Source organism: Lampetra planeri, chromosome 31 (genome assembly GCF_965212315.1).
Source record: "Lampetra planeri chromosome 31, kcLamPlan1.2.h2, whole genome shotgun sequence".
Lineage (NCBI taxonomy): Eukaryota > Metazoa > Chordata > Hyperoartia > Petromyzontiformes > Petromyzontidae > Lampetra > Lampetra planeri.
Genome location: NC_136137.1, coordinates 8548032 through 8571166, shown reverse-complemented (window position 1 = coordinate 8571166; position 23135 = coordinate 8548032). Strand labels below are relative to the sequence as shown.

At 56.1% G+C, this 23135-nt stretch overlaps 1 protein-coding gene across 1 annotated transcript in view; it reads left to right on the top strand.

Annotated features, from left to right (window-relative positions):
• The window catches only part of LOC144729175 (unconventional myosin-X-like), a 67074-nt gene that overhangs the window by 5713 nt on the left and 38226 nt on the right, over positions 1-23135 (top strand). The window contains exon 2 of the mRNA XM_078609208.1: positions 18604-18702. Within this exon, the coding sequence (XP_078465334.1) occupies positions 18604-18702 (99 nt within the window). The remainder of the gene's footprint in view (positions 1-18603; positions 18703-23135) is intronic.

The window sequence follows — 23135 nt, the reverse complement described above, 5'->3', positions numbered from 1 at the left end:
TATCTTTGTATTTGTAGACTGTGTGTGTAGAGTGTATACGCTGCATGGGGCTGTGTGTGCGGCTGTGTTAATGTGTGTGACTATGTACACTGTGTGGGCTGGATTGTGTGAGGAGCTCACAGATCCTTGAAATATCTGGATACGGTCCCATCAGTGAGCCCTTCTGGCAGGCGAGGCTGCGTTGGCTGGGTCATGGAGCCCGCATGCCCATGCAGCTTCTGTTTGGCCGGGTAGAGGGGGCTAAATTAGTGGGACACGGGCTGGAGAAGACGTGGACTGATGCGGTACAGGAGGATGTAGAGCTGTGTGGACTTGCCGATGACCGATACCAACCCTGTCAAGATCGGCCTCTATGGAGGAGGCGGCTGCCTCCAACTGCCCAGCAACAGTGGAGGATAGGGGAGCGACGCTCACAACAAAGAGCAGAGCGCCGGGCAGATAAAGCAGTGAATTGGTACAGTAGTAAGCGCAGCTGGTGCATCTGCCAGTCATTTCAGTCAATCAACCCGTGGCACCTGGGTCTGTCCTATGACCTGCCAGCAATGAGTCTTACCCTCATCACGTGATGGCCTCAAAGTGCACCTAGCCTGGCACAAGTGCTGTGGTTGTATGTACGTAGGCTGTGAAGAGGCTATGTGTAAAGCTGTGCATGCTCAAGTCTTTTCATGAACCCCGATCGCACGCCAGAGAGGCACGTGGCCGAGACGTGGCAGCGTGTGTGCATGCGTGTGTCCCTGCGTGTGTGTGTGTGCCTGCGTGCGTGTGTGCCTGCGTGCGTGTGTCCCTGCGTGCGTGTGTGCCTGCGTGCGTGTGTGCCTGCGTGCGTGTGTGCCTGCGTGCGTGTGTGCCTGCGTGCGTGCGCGTGCCTGCGTGCGTGCGCGTGCCTGCGTGCGTGCGCGTGCCTGCGTGCGTGCGCGTGCCTGCGTGCGTGCGCGTGCCTGCGTGCGTGCGCGTGCCTGCGTGCGTGCGCGTGCCTGCGTGCGTGTGCGTGCCTGCGTGCGGGGTGTGTGGGGAGCGGTATTGTAGCGGTTAGCACGAACCTGACGACCCGAATTCGATTCCCGCTCACGGTCAACACCGGTGGCGAATATCTGAACCGGTCCCGGGGCCTTCTCTAGGTCGACCCAGCCTTAAATGAGTTCAGGCTTTGGTGCGCAAACAACAGCACTGAGGAGACAAAGGCGGCTGGGCGTGGTGTTGGCCACCCATCCCCTTCGTGTACCGTGCTTACAACCTCTTAGTTAACAACATTCGTCGTTGCTTGCGAACAGCACTTCCCCCCCCCCCCAACGGTCTTGTTAAAGGATGTTTAACACGTGGCAGGCTTTTGCCGACCAATATCATCCATAATAGAGGTTTTTTTGGGGTTAGATCGCGTAAATATATAAATGTGTCGTTAAAACCCGCCACCACCCGACACGGCCAACTAGTAAGGGTTGTCACGTTAACAGAACGTGGCCAATTCGTCACTAGTACAGCATCTTATGGTTGTTAAACGATTTGTGTCTTCATCTTTGTGCAGTTGAACAGTCGGTGCGGTTGTGGTGCTGCGCTTGTTGTGTGTTCATGTCATCTTGGTTGTGGACGTGTGGACGGAGTTGTGCGGTTTATGTATTTTTTTTGTGGCTGCGGCTCTTGTGCGTATCGATGTGCTTGCGTGGTTGTGTGACCGCGGTTGTAGCTGCTGTGATGTGTGAGTGGTTATCGGTTGCGTATGCATGTCACTGTGTGTTGACTGTGTGTTGACTGTGTGTGTGTGGTTATGTGATCCTCTGTGCGTGGTTGTGGTTGTGTTGGGCTGTTTGTGTTCCGGTCTGTGTTAAAATTCCCGAACCCTCCCCCCCACCGACCCATAACTCCCCTTTCCCTCCCCCGCATCTTCTCCTGCCCCCACCACTTCCTCCGGAAAATCCACGACTCCGCGGGGAGAGAGAGAGAGGTGAAAGAGAAACAGAGAGAGAAAGAGAGGAGAACAGAGGACAGGGAGACGTGGAGAGGTATTTGACCAGAAAGCAGAGAGATGTTTGCAAGAAAATCTGAATTGAGTAAAGATGCTGATCAGCGAGAGAGACTGAGAACTAGAGATTAACAGGAAGATAAAGAGAGATGATAAGGGAGTGAATGGCAAACAGAGATGATCAGAGAGATGAAAACGGAGAGAGAAACAGAGAAAGTAGAGTCCAGGAGAGATGTAAACAGAGCGAGAGCGACGAACAAAGGAATAGATCAACAAGAGCGAGGTGCCCATAAAGTGGTGAACAGGGAGAGACAGAAAGACTCACACATGCAGACACGCTCACTCACAAACTCACACACGCAGAGATTCTCACACACAAACTCACACACAGATTCACACACACAAACTCACGCACAGATTCTCACACACAAACTCACGCACAGATTCTCACACATAGACTCTCACACACACAGATACACTCACACACAGAGCCACTCACACACACACAGACCCACACATAGACTCTCTCATACACAAGAATCTCACACACAGACTCACGCACAGATTCTCACACACAAACTCACGCAGATTCACACACACAGACTCTCACACACACAGAGACACTCACACACAGAGACACACACAGAGACACACACAGAGACACACACACACACAGATTCTCACACACAAACTCACGCACAGATTCACACACACAGACTCTCACACACACAGAGACACTCACACACAGAGAGACACACACACACAGAGACACACACAGAGACACACACAGAGACACTCACACACAGAGGCTCACACACACACACATACGCTCACACACACAGACACTCACACACAGAGACACACACACACAGACACACACACACAGAGACACACACAGAGACACACACACAGAGACACACACACAGAGACACTCACACACACAGACACTCACACACACAGACACTCACACACAGAGACACACACACAGATTCACACACAGAGACTCTCACACACACAGAGACTCACATACACATACGCTTACACACAGACTCACAGACAGAGACACTCACAGACAGAGACACTCACAGACAGAGACACTCACACACAGAGACACACACACAGAGACTCTCACACACAGAAACACACACACAGAGACACTCATACACAGAGACACACACACAGAGACACACACACACATATACCCTCTCATACACAATAATCTCACACACAGACTCTCACACACACAGACTCGCACACACAGAGACTCACACACACATACACTCACACAAAGAGAAACTCACAGACAGAGACACTTACACACAGAGACACACACACAGAGACTCTCACACACAGAGACACACACACAGAGACACTCACACACAGAGACTCGCACACAAAGACAAATATAGCCTTAACAGACTGTTGAGGCAAGTGCTGTTAGCGAGCACTTCTATGAAGGCCGGCACGGCACGCGAGGAGGTGGGTGGCCAACACCACGCACGGTCGCCTTTGACCCGGGCCTGCCCACCATCATGAAGGTCCTTAATGATTGTGAGCAGAAGGTCACAGGATACCCCGAAAGCACAAATGATAGACACACACACACAGAGACGCATCCGTAGAGACTCACACAGATCTCCCCTTGTAACCATGGAAGAAGTCACAGCCCTTGACAGTGGAAGGCATGGACAGGTACCATACCCTTGTTCGCCGGAGAAGGAGTTACGGCAAGTGAACTCATCGCCATCTGTTTCCATCTGTACGGGGATTGAGTGTTGCCCCCTTGCACGCGTGGGTTTTATCCGGGTGCTCCGGTTTCCTACCACGTGTATACGAAACGCTCATCAGTAATTGGCTGCGAGAGTCTCGAGATAGAGAAAAAAACGTCCCCAGTGTAGCAGCACCCTCCCGAAGAAAAGTCGCACGACTCGGTGAGGCTCTCCCGGATAAATAAGTCGATTATTAGTAGTATTAGTCCCATAGATATAACTGCCTTAATCGGAGCTATTAATGCTGCGGCGTGTGCATTGTCCCGGTACTGGTCGCATTTTTGCGGCCTTTGTTTAGAACGACACTCTCTCTGGTGCAGGACAATCGGTTTCGACGACAATGCACAGATGATCGAAGCATATCTCTTCCCATGTTTTAGCACGAGTATGGTGTGGGGTTAATGCAGACTTGATGGTGCCTTGCATTAGGCGTGTCTATTAGATGTTTGAACATCTTAACACCTCCTGATGTTTATGCCAGAGAGGTTACAACCCTGATATATAGTTATCATTCAAAATCAATACGACTAGTATGACTGTTGTTGTTGTTGTGAAACTACCGCTCTCCACGGCGCGTCCCCTGCCGTCTGCACCTGCAGAGGATCCGGTGACTCCACGTGTCTGGCGTGGTGTGGTGTGACGTGGTGTAGCGTTGTGTGATGTGGTGTGATGTGGTGTGGTGTGGCGTGGTTTGGTGTGGTGTGGCGTGGTGTGGTGTGGTGTGTGCGTGGTGTGGTGTGGCGTGATGTGGTGTGACGTGGCGTGGTGTGGTGTGGCGTGATGTGGTGTGGCGTTGTGTGGTGTGGTGTAGCGTGGTGTGGTGTAGCGTGGTATGGTGTAGCGTGGTTTGGTGTGATGTGGTGTGGTGTAGCGTGATGTGGTGTGGCGTTGTGTGGTGTGGCGTGATGTGGTGTGGTGTAGCGTGATGTGGTGTAGCGTGATGTGGTGTGATGTGGTGTGGTGTAGCGTGATGTGGCGTTGTGTGGTGTGGCGTTGTGTGGTGTGGTGTGATGTGGCGTTGTGTGGTGTGGTGTGATGTGGCGTGGTGTGGTGTGGTGTATCGTGATGTGGCGTGGTGTGGCGTTGTGTGGTGTGGCGTGGTGTGGTGTATCGTGATGTGGCGTGATGTGATGTGGTGTGGCGTTGTGTGGTGTGGTGTGATGTGGCGTGGCGTTGCATTGCATTGCCTGGTGTGGCGTCCTTAGGCAATTCCCTGCTGGGCGACGCCGTGTCTGCCACTGCGAGCTGCTTGACCATACTTCACCACGGTGGTCACGAGCGGTTGGTGCAGAGTTGGCTGGCCTCGTCAGTGCGGCGGGGTGGAGTGGGGTTTGGGAGGGCGGGGGGGAGAGGAGGGGGGGGGTCCGAACCGATTTGGGTATCGCTCGCCGCTGACATCGGCCAGCGAGCGGAGATCGAACTCGGGGCCGCCGCCAGGTTCCTCGTGCAGCCCGCCAACCACTGCGCCACCGCTCCACCTCGGCAGCCGTGTGGCGTGAGACCAACCCCCCCCACCTGGACGGCATTTGTCTCCCCCGGTGCTCGTGTTTATTCACCTTGCGGCCGACAGGTGCTCACTTGAGGCTGAGTTGACACACACACACAGACACACGCACACACACACACGGGTAAACACAAATATGTAAACACGATTATTATCACCGCGGTATCCGCTGTTATTGGTGATGGCTTTTGCTTTATTTTGGCGAAGGTAAAAAAAACCCTATCGGGCAATGAATGCCCATTTTCGATGGGGACCTCTGGTGATTACGATCTTGAGAGATGGTGTTGATGGTGATGATGATGTGGGTTGCTGTCTGCGATGTGTTATCGTTTAATCGTGTGACTTTTGTGTGTGTGTAAAAGCAGTGCCTATAGTCTTACGAGTAAGAGCAGATGTGCTTATGTCCGAAGTAGCGTGCTCGTATGAGAAGTTGCCTCTTGCCTCTTGCCTCCCCCACCCACCAATAGTCTAAATGTAAGCTCGTGTTGCTTATATTAGAACCGTGCTTGTGTTAGGCGTGCTCATATCCCAGGGTGTCGTCTAAATGGGTAAACCACAGTTAGTCTACGATTGACAGGTATGCATGTGGTGCTGGTGCTGGTGGTGGGGAGAAGTGTGGTTACCCCCCATCTCCTCCAAGACGTCTGGAAGAGTAGGCCAAGTTTAACCCACCTCGAGGCGGCTCCCCGGAGCTCCCCGTTAGGGGTGCAGAGGATGGAGGTCCCTCTCTCGGAAGAGACGAAGCAACAATGGGCACGCTCACCTGGGCCAGAAATGTAACAATGGGCACGCTCACCTGGGCCAGAAATTTAACAATGGGCACGCTCACCTGGGCCAGAAATTTAACAATGGGCACGCTCACCTGGGCCAGAAATCAACAATGGGCACGCTCACCTGGGCCAGAAATTTAACAATGGGCACGCTCACCTGGGCCAGAAATCAACAATGGGCACGCTCACCTGGGCCAGAAATTTAACAATGGGCACGCTCACCTGGGCCAGAAATCAACAATGGGCACGCTCACCTGGGCCAGAAATTTAACAATGGGCACGTTCACCTGGGCCAGAAATTTAACAATGGGCACGTTCACCTGGGCCAGAAATTTAACAATGGGCACGCTCATCTGGGCCAGAAATTTAACAATGGGCACGTTCAACTGGGCCAGAAATTTAACAATGGGCACGCTCACCTGGGCCAGAAATTTAACAATGGGCACGCTCACCTGGGCCAGAAATTTAACAATGGGCACGCTCACCTGGGCCAGAAATTTAACAATGGGCACGCTCACCTGGGCCAGAAATTTAACAATGGGCACGCTCACCTGGGCCAGAAATGTAACAATGGGCACGCTCACCTGGGCCAGAAATTTTACAATGGGCACGCTCACCTGGGCCAGAAATGTAACAATGGGCACGCTCACCTGGGCCAGAAATTTTACAATGGGCACGCTCACCTGGGCCAGAAATGTAACAATGGGCACGCTCACCTGGGCCAGAAATTAACAATGGGCACGCTCACCTGGGCCAGAAATTAACAATGGGCACGCTCACCTGGGCCAGAAATGTAACAATGGGCACGCTCACCTGGGCCAGAAATTTTACAATGGGCACGTTCACCTGGGCCAGAAATGTAACAATGGGCACGCTCACCTGGGCCAGAAATTAACAATGGGCACGCTCACCTGGGCCAGAAATTAACAATGGGCACGCTCACCTGGGCCAGAAATTAACAATGGGCACGCTCACCTGGGCCAGAAATTAACAATGGGCACGCTCACCTGGGCCAGAAATCAACAATGGGCACGCTCACCTGGGCCAGAAATTAAGAATGGGTACGCTCACCTGGGCCAGAAATTAACAATGGGCACGCTCACCTGGGCCAGAAATCAACAATGGGCACGCTCACCTGGGCCAAAAATTAACAATGGGCACGCTCACCTGGGCCAGAAATCAACAATGGGCACGCTCACCTGGGCCAGAAATTTAACAATGGGCACGCTCACCTGGGCCAGAAATCAACAATGGGCACGTTCACCTGGGCCAGAAATTTAACAATGGGCACGCTCACCTGGGCCAGAAATGTAACAATGGGCACGCTCACCTGGGCCAGAAATTTAACAATGGGCACGCTCACCTGGGCCAGAAATCAACAATGGGCACGTTCACCTGGGCCAGAAATCAACAATGGGCACGTTCACCTGGGCCAGAAATGTAACAATGGGCACGCTCACCTAGGCCAGAAATGATAGCCCTCGCGCGAATGACGGCGGTGACGGACGGGGCCTTTGTCTACGTTGGGTGTCGGTGCTGATGGCTGACCAGCAGGAGAGACGGAGGGGGTAACTTGACCTCTCCTGTGACCCCCCACGTTCCCCCCACCCCCCCCACCACACCACCGCTTCACCTACATCCCCTCCCCCATCTGCGCTCATCAGACTCTGCGCACGCGTAGACCGCGTGTCCACGTGCTCCCCCTGTGTGTGTGTGTGGTGTGTGTGCACACGCACGCGGGTTCACGCGCGCGCAGTGTACACTGAAGGTCCACCCTGTGCAGGTTTAGGGGGTGCGCACCGGTACAATTGAACATCGTTACGCGCGCATTGCACGCGACGATAAAGACAAATATGCCCCGTGGAGCCTTAACAAACTGTCGGGGCAAGGGCTCCATAAGGCCCGAACAGCATACGCGGGGGTGGGTGTTCCAGAACACTACCCCTGCCCGCCTTTGTCTCCCCAGTGGCAATGTTTACACACACCGCACACGAGACTCACTTGAGCCCGAGTCGACCTAGGGGAGGCCCAGGACCGTAAGACTATAGGCACACCTATAGGGGCACCCATTGTACAGTGTAGGGAGTCATTTTCATGTGTATATAGGGGTCCACCGTACACAACGGTTCACCTGTGTAAAACATATGGGTTCACATATATATGTCCATGGTTGTACTGTATTGTCTATGCTTCCATCCTGTCTGTATCGGCCACGCAACCTCCTCCTCCAAGACGTGTGGACCAGCGTGGAAGAGTAGACCCAAATACCCCCACCCCTAAAGAGAGGGGATCTCTAGAACCCCCATCCCCGCTAGTGGAGGCCCTTCCGCCAGCAGGGGCTTGAGCGGGCAGTTTCAGGGCAGCGCCTTTACCTTTCGTTGACCTACGGGCGTCTCGAGCCGTGAGCGCGCTCGCTCTGCCTCCTCGAGCTCTCGAGACTCTTGCGAGGGTGAGGGGCGGTGAGGAATGTGGGATCGAGTCGAGGGGGCTGTGGGGGGAGGGAGGAGAGGGGAAGAGAGGGAGGGAGGATAGGGGGAAGCAGGGGGTAGTGGTGGGGGAAGGAGGATGATGATGATGCAATTATCGATATGCAATGTCACGTCCTTTTATAAATCCACTGCTGGATGAAGGCCTCCCTCGTCACGTGTCGTCGGTTCAATTGAGTTGTTCGACCATACTTCGCCGTGCTGGTTCATTGCAGGGGTTTGGTGAACGGGCTGGCCAGGAACCGGTTGGGACATCGTTCGCCAACGATGTTAGCCGCATTCAGGAATCGAACGCAGGCCACCAGGCTCATAGCGCAGCCGCTCTTCCGAGGAGAGGAGGGTGATGGTGAGCAGGAGGAGGAATATGGAAGTGGAAATAAAACGGGAAATGAAGATCATGGATGAGGGGGGAACAGATGATGATGATGACGAGGAGGAGGAGGAGGAGGGACGGTGGAGGACTCTGGAAGGTGATGAGCAGGAGAGAGAGAGAGGATCGTGGTGATGATGATGGGGTAATGAAGAGGATGGGATGATAATGATGGTGGTGTGTAGTTGGGAGGCGGAGAGATGATGAGGAGGAGGAGGGGTAGAGCTGCCTCTTCCCCTCCCCCTTGGAGCTGCAGCTGTGGCTGGAAGTGGCAGTGAGCGGGGGGAGAGGGGGGGAGGAAGAAGGGGGGGGGAGTTGGGAGTGGGGGATGTTCACCAGGATGTGTTTCCGTCCAGTGCTCACGTCCGAACACAACCACCACAACACCACCATCATTAACTCCTACAACAATCACAACCACCACAACATCACCATTATCAACTCCAACAACAACCACAACCACCACAACACCACCATCATCAACTCCTACAACAACCACAACCACCACAACACCACCATCATTAACTCCTACAACAACCACAACCACCACAACACCACCATCATCAACTCCAACAACAACCACAACCACCACAACATCACCATTATCAACTCCAACCACAACCACAACCACCACAACATCACCATCATCAACTCCAACAACAACCACAACCACCACAACATCACCATCATCAACTCCAACAACAACCACAACCACCACAACATCACCATCATCAACTCCAACCACAACCACAACCACCACAACACCACCATCATCAACTCCAACAACAACCACAACCACCACAACATCACCATCATCAACTCCAACAACAACCACAACCACCACAACATCACCATCATCAACTCCAACCACAACCACAACCACCACAACATCACCATCATCAACTCCAACCACAACCACCACAACATCACCATCATCAACTCCAACCACAACCACCACAACACCACCATCATCAACTCCAACAACAACCACAACCACCACAACATCACCATCATCAACTCCAACAACAACCACAACCACCACAACATCACCATCATCAACTCCAACCACAACCACAACCACCACAACACCACCATCATCAACTCCAACAACAACCACAACCACCACAACATCACCATTATCAACTCCAACCACAACCACAACCACCACAACATCACCATCATCAACTCCATCCACAACCACCACAACATCACCATCATCAACTCCAACCACAACCACCACAACATCACCATCATCAACTCCAACCACAACCACCACAACACCACCATCATCAACTCCAACAACAACCACCACAACATCACCATCATAGACCTCGTGACGCCTTCAAGCTAAAGCTGCCCTCTGTAGTGACGGCGCAAGAGATATTAAACATGACTTTTTTTTCCACGAACGAAGCTGCAACCACGCGTGGGACAGCTCCCGTGGGGTAGGCGCATTATCGCAGCTACGAGATAAGAGCCGTGCGCTGTCGTTCTCTCCGTGCACCGACGCAACCTCCCGGCCCCCTTTGTCTCTCCCCGCCTGCCACCTGTCGCCAGGTGTGTCACGTGCCGTGTTTACACATGGCTGCCTATCCCTATAAAGCTCTCCGTGTCAGGATCGGCTTTCCTGCCTTTGTCTCGGAGTTACCTTCCCATCCACGCTCCCATGCCCGCTTTGTCTCTCCCCCCCCTCCTCCTCCCCCCAACGCTCTCACCTGACACCTGGTGCTGGCCACGTGCTCATTTTGTTGGTCCTGTGTATTTATGGCGAAGACAAAGGTTCCTCGTATAGCCTACATAGGATGTAGGGGCAAGTGCTGTTCGCGAGCAGCGCCTATGACGGCTGGGGTGGTGTGGCCAGCACCACGCCCGGCCCCATTTGGCTTTGTCGCTTCGCCGCATTGGGCACTCATTTAAGGCCGAGCCGATCTAGGGGAGGTCCAGGACTGGTTCAGATACGAGACGTCTCTCGCCGCTGACGCCGTCCTTGACCAGGGATTGAACTCGGGTCGCTGGTTTGTGTGGAGTGGTGGTGCAGTGATTCGTGCACTGCGCTACGAACCCGGCCAACATGGGGTTGATTCTCGGGCCACGGCTAACAGCAGTGGTAGGTGATATCTGAACCGGTCCCAAGGCCTCCCCTTCAATGTCGTTGGGGAGCACAGGTGGTGCATCTGCCAGTTATCTCACTCAGTCAACCCATGGGCACCACCTGGGTCTGTCTGGTGACCTCCTGCCAGCTGCGAGCTTTCCACACTCCACGTGATGGCCTCAAAGTGCACCTAGCCTGGCACAAGCGCCGCGGTGACGTCACCACCGCTTAGTGTTGTTGTTGTGTGTACGTAACAAGAGTTGTAGTGCAGTGGGTAGTGCACCGCGCCACGAACCCAAGTGGCCAGAGTTCAGCTTTGGCTCGCGACCGATGTCAGTGGCTAATAAATGAACACCTGGCGCAGTGTGTATTAATCATCAGCACAGGGGAGACAAAGGCGGCCGGGCGTGGTGCTGGCCACTCACCCACTCCCTCGTCGGTGCGCCGTGCCGGGCTTCATAGGAGCTCATCGCGAACAGCAACCTTCCCCGACTGTCTGTTGAAGGCTACACGGGGGTACGGGGGGATCGTTGTCTTTGTTAGTAGACACGTCCACTCGTACTTGTGAACGCGAGTTTTGTCTGCTGCCCATCAACTTTAGCGACACTTCCAACAAGTAGCCGACAAACGGCCCATTGAACATCTGACGTGACGTTCGGAGGCGGCGCCCTTCCACCCCATCGGATACAAGTTCCCGTGCCAGGCCTTGAGTGTTGGGGGGCCCCCGGTGATGCCAGCTGTTGGCTAGTGCCTGCTACGTGCCGGCGAACAGCCCCGTGCCAGACCGGCTCGGTACAGCCCCCGTGCCAGCCTGGCTCGGTACAGCCCCTGTGTCAGCCCGGCTCGGTACAGCCCCCGTGCCAGCCTGGCTCGGTACAGCCCCGTGTCAGCCTGGCTCGGTACAGCCCCCATGTCAGCCTGGCTCGGTACAGCCCCCGTGCCAGCCTGGCTCGGTACAGACCCCGTGCCAGCCTGGCTCGGTACAGACCCCGTGCCAGCCTGGCTCGGTACAGCCCCCGTGTCAGCCTGGCTCGGTACAACCCCCGTGTCAGCCCGGCTCGGTACAGCCCCCGTGCCAGCCTGGCTCGGTACAGCCCCCGTGTCAGCCCGGCTCGGTACAGCCCCCGTGTCAGCCTGGCTCGGTACAACCCCCGTGTCAGCCCGGCTCGGTACAGCACCCGTGTCAGCCCGGCTCGGTACAGCACCCGTGCCAGACCGGCTCGGTAGCGGCTCCGCTGTGGAGCTAGCGACTCGCAAGGCCGCGGGTTCCAATCCCGGTTGTTGGGGATTGACTCGACCCATCATCCCTCCTGCTCGCGGCGGGGGGGGGGGTCGATAAAATTAGCAGCACTTTGTGGGGAAGTCAACAGCGGGTTTTGCTGTGGATAGGCGCACACTCCGTGCCATAGGGATGTGGAATTTCCACCACTGGCTCTGCAGGGCTGTAAAACGGGGAGCTGAGAGCACCAATGTCTCAATGGCCATTGAGGCATTGGGACATTGGTGAATCCACTGCTGGATGAAGGCCTTCCCACGCCCATCACTCGCAACCCAGTCCGTCAGCACACGCTTCACTACTATTCGTGCTCGGCTTGTTATCCCGTCTAGAACGTTATCAGAGGTTGACATCGCGCAGTGAGGAAGGCGTGCAGAGAGGGGCGCGCGTGTGTGTGGGGGGGTTCCGCGCGCGTGTGTGGGGGGGGGTACACGTGTCTGTGTGTGTGTGGGGGTACGTGCGTGTGTGTGTGGGGGGGGGGTACGCGCGTGTGTGTGTGGGGGGGGGGTACGCGCGTGTGTGTGTGGGTGTGGGGGGGGGTACGTGTCTGTGGGTACGTGTGTGTGTGTGTGTACGTGTGTGTGTGTGTACGCGTGTCTGTGTGCCGGTGCTTGGGGTGCGGGTGATCGCGGCGGGCGCGTGTTTGTGGTCACAATGGCGTGTTTGTGTATCCGAGTGTGGTATGCGCGTGTTCGCGTGTGCGTGTGGGTGTGTGTGTGCGTGTGTATTATGTACACAGACGCGAACATAAATAATCCAGCAGGGCCCGACTCTCCCGAACTCTCTCGTGCTCTGATTCTCTCTCTTTCTCTCTCGTGCTCTGATTCTCTCTCTGTCTCTCTCGCTTACAAACGACGAAGAAGATCCCCCCCCCCATGTAGCCACATACGACGCACCTCCGATTAGCGCGCTTGGCTGCGTACGGCGCGAAAGAAGTTCAACGTGGGTCCAGACGCACGCGGCACTCCATTGTGTCTCATCTACAAAGTACTGCACGCGTGCAAATATATCTGAGTCCATCGACCTATTGGCATTCGGTTAGCGAGCACCTATTAAGGTGGGGGGGGGGGGGCTGGTGGCAACACGTCGCCAAGACGTTGCCTATGCGGTTGCCACCGTTTCCTTGAAAAAATATTTATTTTTTAAACCACCCGGGACATACCGTGATGAGAAACAATATCTCACAGTGGCAGAAGAGGAGCTCTAATCCCGTCAGACGCAGCACAGCAGCTCCCAGTTGAGTTTGAAGGCGTAGGAGGGAGGGCCCATCACGGTCAGATTTGCGTCTGGACCCGCACCCCCACCGGCATCTGCTCTTTCTTTGTCTCGGGTCTTCTCTCACCTCTCGAGTTTCACGTTGCCGAGTCCCACACGACAGCTCCCTCGCTCGGAGCCATCGCCCGGAATCAAACTCGGGCTCTTGTTAATCGCAGTGCGCTAACCACAATTGCCACTACCCCCCCCTCCCCCCCGTATAGCCGTACAGGCTGTTTGTGGCGTTTCCATGAACGTGCCCGGCCGCCTTTGTCTCCCCAGTGGCGATGTTTACGCACCGTACCAAGTGCTCATTTTAGACTGAGTCGATCTAGGGGGAGGCCCAGAACGGGCTCAGATGACCGTCCACTGGTGTTGGCCGTGAGCGGGAATCGAACTCGGGTCGCGAAGCCCCGGAGAGCAGCGTGCTAACCACAGCACCACCGCTCCATCGCACAAACTACACATGCACGCACGTGTCGACATCAACTCGCACATTTACATAAACACGCGCACTTACGCTCGCACGCGTCAGCTCTTTGATACAGCTGTTTTAAAATATGCACAGGCACACAGAGCTCCAGCCTCGTAGACTCAAATCATTTGCTGTTCGCAAGTACAAAGACAAAGACCCCCTCCTCCCCACCGTATATAGCCTTAACAGACTGTTGGGGCAAGTGCTGTTAGCGAGTAGCACTTATTAAGGCCGCGACGGCGCATGATGTCGTGGGGTGGCCAACACCACGCCCGGCAGCCTTTGTCTCCCCAAGTGCCGATGTTTACACGCAGCACCAGGTAGTTCTTTTAAGGCTGAGTCGACATAAGGGAGGCCCAGGGCCGGTTCAAATCGGTAGCAAACACATTCATTCTCACACATTAACACGTTCAACTCGCACACATTATTCACTCTCTCACACACACATTCACTCTCACACACGCATTCACTCACACACGCATTCACTCTCATATACACACATCCATTCTCACACACACACATTCACTCCCACGCACGCATTCACTCTCACACACACTCAATCTCATGAACACATTCACTCACAGGCACATTAATTCTCACACAGTACAACTCATTCTCACACATTCACTCACACACACACAGGAACACACTGTACACTCAAGCACACATGTGCACCATTGCTGTGCACACTCTGAAGGGAAGGAATGTTGCGCTCTGAGTCAGGGCATGCGTATGCCCCATCGACTATAATCTCGCAGTGAGCCCCCAGGTCTCCCTTGTAACAAGACGCAGCACCGCCTGAATGGGTCCCACACAGAGATCGTGTTGTACCGGAGATCTTCGTCGTCGTTTGCGTTCGAGAACGGCAATGGAAAGAGGTTATCACAGCGCTACCGCTGATGTCCCTTCTGCTTTAAGTGTCGCTCTGGTTCACTCAGAACGGCCCGCGGAAGTCGATAGCACAGAGCTACCTCTGATGTCCCTTCTGCTTTAAGTGTCGCTCTGGTTCACTCTGAACGGCCCGCGGAAGTGGATGTCACAGAGCTATGTCTGAGATCCCCTTCTGCTTTAAGTGTCGCTCTGGTTCACTCTGAATGGCCCGCGGAAGTGGATGTCACAGAGCTACGTCTGAGATCCCCTTCTGCTTTAAGTGTCGCTCTGGTTCGCTCAGAACGGCCCGCGGAAGTGGATATCACAGCGCTACGTCTGATGTCCCTTCTGCTTTAAGTGACCTCTGGTCGACACACAGTAGGGGGCAGCACTTCCCCGCCTGCTCTGCTGCATGAGAGTGATGGTCGCTGCGTGGCAGCCAAACAAATATTTAAAATTCCCAAAGCTGGAACTTTTTGCCAAATTAAGTGCAGAACCGAACTGAATGTGGATGTGTGTGTGAGAACAGTCATCAACTCACTACACTAACCTCTAAACTGTAACACCGGTAACCCCAGTGATAGGTCTAACACTAACTGCTAAACCATATTGCTAACCAGTAATCCCAATCCTAATTGCTAAACTAGGGTGCTAACCAGTAATCACGGTACGAGGTCGAACCCTAACCCGAAGCACCAAGATCTAACTGACACCCTCATCGCTGAACCACAGTGCTCATGAGTAACCACGGACCGAGGTCTAACCGTGAACCTGACCTTGGCGGACGCGAATTCCCTCGCCGCACCCGTGCGTGCACGCGCACCCGTGCGTGCGTGCGTGCGCGCGCACCCGTGCGTGCGTGCGTGCGCGCGCACCCGTGCGTGCGTGCGTGCGCGCGCACCCGTGCGTGCGTGCGTGCGCGCGCACCCGTGCGTGCGTGCGTGCGCGCGCACCCGTGCATGCGTGCGTGCGCGCGCGCACCCGTGCGTGCGTGCACCCGTGCGTGCGTGCGTGCGCGCGCACCGTGCGTGCGTGCGCGCGCACCGTGCGTGCGTGCGCGCGCACCCGTGCGTGCGTGCGCGCGCACCCGTGCGTGCGTGCGTGCGCGCGCACCCGTGCGTGCGTGCGCGCGCACCCGTGCGTGCGCACGCGCGCACGCACCCGTGCGTGCGAGCGCACCCGTGCGTGCGTGCGCGCGCACCCGTGCGTGCGTGCGTGCGCGCGCACCGTGCGTGCGTGCGCGCGCACCCGTGCGTGCGTGCGTGCGCGCGCACCCGTGCGTGCGTGCGTGCGCGCGCACCCGTGCGTGCGTGCGCCCTGACGGCTCATAATGGCAAGGCCGTGGACTAATCCAGAGGAGCTGTGCACTTCACGGATTACACACAGCCCCGGGCACGGTTCTCCCCTCTCACTCTCCGTCTCTCTCACCCTCTCTCACCCTCACTTTAACTCTCTCTCACCCTCTCCCACTCGCTCTCACTCTCTCTCTCACCCACTTACGCTCTCTCTCTCTCACCTTCTCTCACCCTCTCTCGTTCGCTCTCACCCCTGTCTCATTCGCTCTCACCCTCTCTCTCTCACCTTCATTCGCTTTCACTCTCTCTCTCATTCGCTCTCACCCTTTCTCATTCGCTCTCACCCTCTCTCGCTATCTCTCCCCCCTCTCTCCCCCTCTCTCACTCGCTATCCCTCCCCACCTCTCTCACCCTCTCTCTCTCTCACCTTCATTCGCTCTCCCCCACTCTGCATGGGTTAATTAGCGCGTGAGACGCGGGTGTAGGTGCAGGGGGGCCTGTGTGTACTGTATCTGCGTGTAGGTGCATGAGAGTTTGTGTGTAGGTGTGTGCCAGTTTGTGTGTGTGTGCCAGTTTGTGTGTGTGTGGGTGGGAAATGCGAGTCTATGGGCAATGCTAGTCTATGGGCAATGCTAGTCTATGGGCAATGTTTATCTCTCTCTCTCTGCCATGCACTTTCTCAAAGGCATCAACGAGCATGGCCTCTTCCTTCCACTTCGCTCTGTCCGTGATATTTACTCGAGAACTTAGCGCTGGATATTCCTGTCAGTGGCATCCGTTCGCTCTAATTGCTCAGGTAGCCGCGTGCTGCTGTATTTCCCGACGGTAACAATCTCTGTAATTATCCCTGCCCTTTACACTCGCCAGTAATTGAACAAGGGGTCGAGTGGCGGTGCAGTGGTTAGCGCACAGCCGCCCTGTCAACCCGGCAACCCTGATGGATGATCTTTAGCACCGGTTGCTGAGCACTGGGCCCAAAGACCCCCAAGCGCAGAGCGACTAGCAACAAACAGCACCGTTGAAGCTGTACTCGTTCAGGGTGGATACGTTGCTTGAATTGAGCGAGGTTGTTGTTGTTGTAAGAGCTCTGGGAAACAGAGATGATGATGATGTAAGGAGGGGATTCCAGTGTGGAGCAGTGTGCGGGAAGAAGCAGGGAGATACGTGAGCTTACCTGCAGTGTGCTGAGTGAGTGGGTTAGTGAGTGAGTGGGCGAGTGTGTGAGTCGGAGAGTGAGTGGGAGAGTGTGTGAGTGGGAGAGTGTGTGAGTGGGTGAATGGGAGAGTGTGTGAGGGGGTGAGTGATTGGGAGAGTGTGTGAGTGGGAGAGTGTGTGAGTGAGTGGGAGAGTGAGTGAGTGGGTGAGTGAGTGCGAGAGTGTGTGAGTGAGTGGGAGAGTGAGTGACAATGTTGTTGTGACCTGCAGTGTCGTGGATGTGGTTGAACACCGAGTGGGTGAGACAAACCGGTTTAATTCCTGGTCAGGGCAAGGGGCGAGTGATATCCGAACCAGTCCTAGGCGCTCCCATTAAGCCGCACTGGCCAGCAAGGCTAACCGGAATGGCCAACCAGTCACTGACCAACCCCCACTGACCACGCGGCGTGGAAGGGGCCTTCATTCGTGGGTTGAGCAATGTCCGCGATTTGAGTTGCGCGCAGAAGGTACACAGAGGCGCCGCCGGGAGACCGTCGCTCCAACTCCCAAGTGGCGTGCGATCGAAATTGGCTCGTGGGTAGAAGGCGGCGGCCGAGCCGCCTCGCGAGGCCTCCAATGCGGAACGTCGTCGTCGGCGGAGCGTCGTCGGAGAGCGTCGTCGGCGAGCGTGCGTGGTGGTTGCGGCGGCGGCGGTGGCGTCGGCGACTCCCGGCGAGGAGCGTCGCGACGCGGCCCAGCGACCCCCGGGCGATGATGGGGGGGGGCAGAGGTGGTGGGGGAGAGTTGGGGGGTGGGGTGACGCGCCGTAGGTGGGGTGAGGACGGCGATTGGAGGGTGGATAACGGCCGCGTTGGTGCGGATTCGTGGCGGTTGGTGAGGGATGGTGAGCTTGTGTGAGTGGTGAGTGACACAGCCCGTGTCTCCCTGTGCCGTGTGCAGGGTGAGCGTGTGTGGGGGAGGGACGGTGATCTGTGTGAGTGGTGAGTGACACAGCCCGTGTCTCCCTGTGTGATGTGCAGGGTGAGCGCGTGTGGGTGAGGGGCGGTGAGTGGTGAGTGACACAGCCCGTATCTCCCTGTGTCGTGAGCAGGGTGAGCGTGTGTGGGGGAGGGACGGTGATTTGTGTGAGTGGTAAGTGACACAGCCCGTGTCTCCCTGTGTGGTGTGCAGGGTGAGCGTGTGTGGGTGAGGGGCGGTGAGCGGTGTGAGTGGTGAGTGACACAGCCCGTGTCTCCCTGTGTGGTGTGCAGGGTGAGCGCGTGTGGGTGAGGGGCGGTGAGCGGTGTGAGTGGTGAGTGACACAGCCCGTGTCTCCCTGTGTCGTGAGCAGGGTGAGCGCGTGTGGGTGAGGGACGGTGAGCTGCTCCTCCCGTGCTCCGTGGTGGCGAGTGAGGGCGGATCCCTCGTCCTCATCTCCGACTATGGCCAGGTGAGGAGTTCAGCTCACACGTTGCATCCCCCCCCTTCACCCCCCCCCCCCATCCTGTGCCCCTCCTCACCCCAACCCGCTGACATTCCCCACCACATCAACCTCACCGCCGCACCTTCACTCTGATCCTCACGATCCTTCCCGTCGTCGGTGATTCGGCGCTTCAGAGGCAAGGGGTTGGTGGATCACGTCGACATTTGAGCACTTGCCACATGGCCTGATGCACACGCGGCTCATCGCATGGCGGGCGAAGCAGTGATTACTTTTCTGGCATTTCCACCCCCCCCCCGCTCCCCCCCATTTTATGCAACAAAGTTTAATTCCGATCTCCAACAGAGCAGTGCTACCTCCTCCGTGTGACGGAAAGGCCCACGGAAGCGGATATTGTAGAGCTACTTCCGATCCTTCTTCTTCTTCTTCCAATGACCTCGAGTCCACACATTAGGGGGCTGCACTCACCTTCCCGCTCTGCATACGAGAGTTGTGTTTCTCAGCACAACCGGTCGAACTGATATCGAATAGAAGGAACAAGTCACACGAAGTCGAGTGCAGAACCACATTGTAACGTGGCTGGGTTTCTCTGCGCAGTCATTGGTGATCAAGCAGAGCCCATCAAGCCCACCCTACCCTCCCCAGCCTTACTGGACTTGAGATCCTGATTGAGTTATTTGTGGTGCTTCTACCGGGCCTTGAGCCCAGGACTTTTGCCTTGCTGGCACAATAAGTGTGACTCCCCGTGCTGCCTGGCAACCTCAAATAGAAATACTGCAATTTTAATATAAAAAATTCCAAACAGCAAAAACAGTCCCCATGCACGCAAAGACAAAGGTTCCCCATGTAGCTTTAAGCAGACTGTTGGGGCAAGTGCTGTTAGCGAGTAGCACCTGTGTGGGCCCGGATGGCACACGAGGGGGTGGGTGGCCAGTACCACGCCGGTCGCCTTTGTCTCCCCAGTGCTGATGTTGTCCACACCGCACCAGGTGCTCGTTTGACGCAAATTGGACCTCGGGAAAGGCCCAGCACCTGTTGAAATATCCGCCGCTGTAATTGGTCGCGAGCGGGAATCGAACTCAGGTCGGCGGATTTTTTTGTTTTTGTTTTCGTACAGCCTTCAGTCTCGTTTTTTTCATAAAAAAAAGGACGGCGTAAGACAGATTTTTTGGCCACGTTTCCCGAGGGGGGCCGGTTGGTTCTTAGTGCGGTGCGCTAACCACTGCACCACCGCATGCACACACACACAAATGTGCAGGGACTGGAATGTTTTGAATGCCCAGAAACGCTGTTGAAGCTGATAGTCACACGAGGGGCGGTGCCGTTAGTGTGCGCCGCACAGTCCCTTTATTGTTTTACGCTGTGGAACAATTTCGCCGATTCTGCTACTCCTGGGCTCTCGCACCGCCCGAGCGCGCGTGGTTCTTGGACATCGTTCGGTCGTTCTCCAATTTGTCACGTGCAAGAAATGTAACTGCATGAAGGACGTTGGTAGGCGCGGGAGAATGCGTTAAAAGAGAGAAGTGTAGAGAATCTGATGGACGTGACGGCACCAACGCCATCCCTGTGGTGCGGTGAGAGAGGAGGAGGGAGTGAGTTGTCTGGATGTATGCTTATGTTGAACTTTCGCACCGTACCGAGCCAACGGTGCTAATCGGAGGAGTGAGTTCCAGGCGAGCGGAGTTTCGACGGAGGAACGTCGATCGCCGCCTCTGACTCCAGAGACGACGGGCTTGACGGTGACATGGAGGCCACCGGAGGTCGGAGGTTTGCGAGACGGAATTGTGACCCCGAATCGTGAACCCCTCCGGTTCATGACGATTCGTTTAGGGATGTGAATTCATGAGGGATGTGGAATCGTGAGAGACGTGGATTGTTACAGGCCTAGGCCTAGGCCTACCCACTGTGGGGCCTCTCTTGGGGTCGCCACTTTATCCACGGAGCAAGCCCCGACGTGCACCTCACTCAGCACGGGGAGGTCACTTATCAGAACCCCGCGGTCTCCTGTTCCAATTAGCGTGCGCACAATCGTCGAGCCACGCGATAGTGCCCCACACGGCAGCTTCACCGGCACCGGGTCTCGGCACAAATAAATTCCTGCTGCCACCCGAACACCGTCGCCGATTCCCGCGCTGCCAGAGACGGGTGGGCGACCCCAGCTGGTGTGTGGGCTTGTGAGGCCTACTATATGACGTACAGGAGCTGTAGCATCTACAGGAGCCGACAGTGGTGCACTCGGAGGTACAGCATCTAGAGGGGCTACCATAGGAGGTGTGGGGGTACTCGAGGATGCTATTGGAGCTGTTTGGGGCTGCTGAAGGGTCCGTAGGAGCTGCTGTCTGTCGTGGAGTGACAGCTGTTAGTGGTCTCCTCTCAATAGCTCCAAGCAGCTGTTGGGGTCAGGTCGGGGAGGGGTGGAGGGAGGGAATGGTGGGGGGGGGGGATGTGAAGTGGGGGGGTGGGGCTGGGGGCCGTGGGGGATTGAGCGGAGGGGCCGGGAGGCTCGTGGGGGGGCTGTGTCCCTGATTGACCCTGTCAATGAGGGCAACGGAGCAAGAGTTTAGGGGGGGGAGTGTGGGGGTCAGTGACCTGCATGGGGGGGGGGGGGCAAAGGCGGTGCTTAATTTTAGTGTTGTCAGATGAAAGATTTTACCTCCAGATATGGGTGGTGGTGACCACTGCGTAGATGATGGCCTTAAAAGAAAAAAATATAGGCGATGTTTCAGACACGGGGCCTTCTTCATGGCACGTGAATCTTTACCCGTGCCCCTCGCTCCACGCGGGTTCGGTTTGCACGCCATCTTGCCAACTGCATATGCGGCTAACCTGTTTTCTGCCCAAAATTCGCTCCCCTGCGCGGTTTGAATTCACTCTGCATGCGACCGTGCGGTTCGGACGTGAGATGACGTTATGCGTGCACGGTGCGCGCCGCTTGGGAGGCAGACGTCTCACGCGGGTTCGCTTTGTTGCGACCTGTTTTGGAGAGCATCTACGACGGCCGTATAGAGGGAGGGAAAACCTGTAACAGGTGACGTTTCGGGCCAAGGGTGTTCCTTGCGAGAGCTGAACTCCTGTCGACGTCGATGGCGCTGGAGGTAGTCTCCTGCGAAACGTCGTTCGTAATCATTGCCAGCACCTCCCTGGCTTTTGAATATTCCTCCTCCTCCAGGTTTGCTGATGAACCAAATCAATCGGCACATTTGCCCACGAAGTGCCAACTCGATTTGATTGGCCCTGTCGCTGGGTGGCGAAGGATTCTCAGTTAAGCGCTGACGTCGGACCCACGTGACAGGATCTATAAACCAAATTTGGCACGAATCACGATATCGGTCACGAGAGCCTGAGCGTGAAGTTGAAATGAGAATCGATCCTGGGATCGAATCGTGACCCTCCCGCCCCCGCAAAACAATGACGATTCACCACATTTCTGGGGAGGCGGGATGTGAGGCGGGCGGCGAATCTGTAGCGACTGTAGTGGACAAAACCGGCGGTGGCTTGTATAAAAATTCTAGATTTTTTTTAATTTTGATTTATTGTTCTGTTTACGTGCACGGCTCTCTCTCTCTCGCCATTGCTCAATATTTCCCCAACTCTGCGCTGTTGTTTTGACCCAAAATAGTACGGCACTCCTGCGGTGCTTGCACTCTCGTCACCCCCGTCTTGCCTACATCTCCCCAGCTCTCCCCTCCGTCTCCCCTACGTCTCCCCTCCGTCTCCCCAGCTCTCCCCTCCGTCTCCCCTACGTCTCCCCTCCGTCTCCCCAGCTCTCCCCTCCGTCTCCCCTCCGTCTCCCCTCCGTCCCCCCAGCTTTCCCCTCCGTCTCCCCTACGTCTCCCCAGCTCTCTTCCCCCGTCTCCCCAGCTCTCCCCTCCGTCTCCCCTCCGTCACCCCAGCTCTCCGCCCGGACAAGCGAGCCCGGTAGCCTCAACGAACTCCCGCCTGGGGTTAAGTCGCGGATGTCTCCGCGTCTCGTCACCGCGTAGCCTCCGTAGCCTGCGCCGGCGACGGCAGCACGTGGGGGAGAATCGACGCTTGAATGGAATGGGGGGGGGGGGGATTGTCGCCACATCTCAGGGCAGTTGCGCGGAGCAGGCGGCCTCGCTCACAACATCTAGCCACTCGTAATGCGCGGTTGAAGTTGATGCAGTTGAAGAGAGAAAAAAAACAATGGCTTGTGGTCTGGCGCTGTGGGCATGAAACTCGCTGAGGCATCGTCACACGGAGACAAAGACCCGCCATGTAGACAGCTGGACACGTGGCTTCTCTCTGAATCGCAGTCCAACTCAGTTGGCTCCCTGTGCCCCAAGGCGAAAGGCCACTTCGCGATGATACCCATCGCGAGTAACCACGTGTCCCAAGAGTCGAAAATGTACGTCCGACACCACGTGGGGCTGCTCATTCCGACAGACAACGTTGGGCGTGGGTGGGGGGCGGTAGTAGTG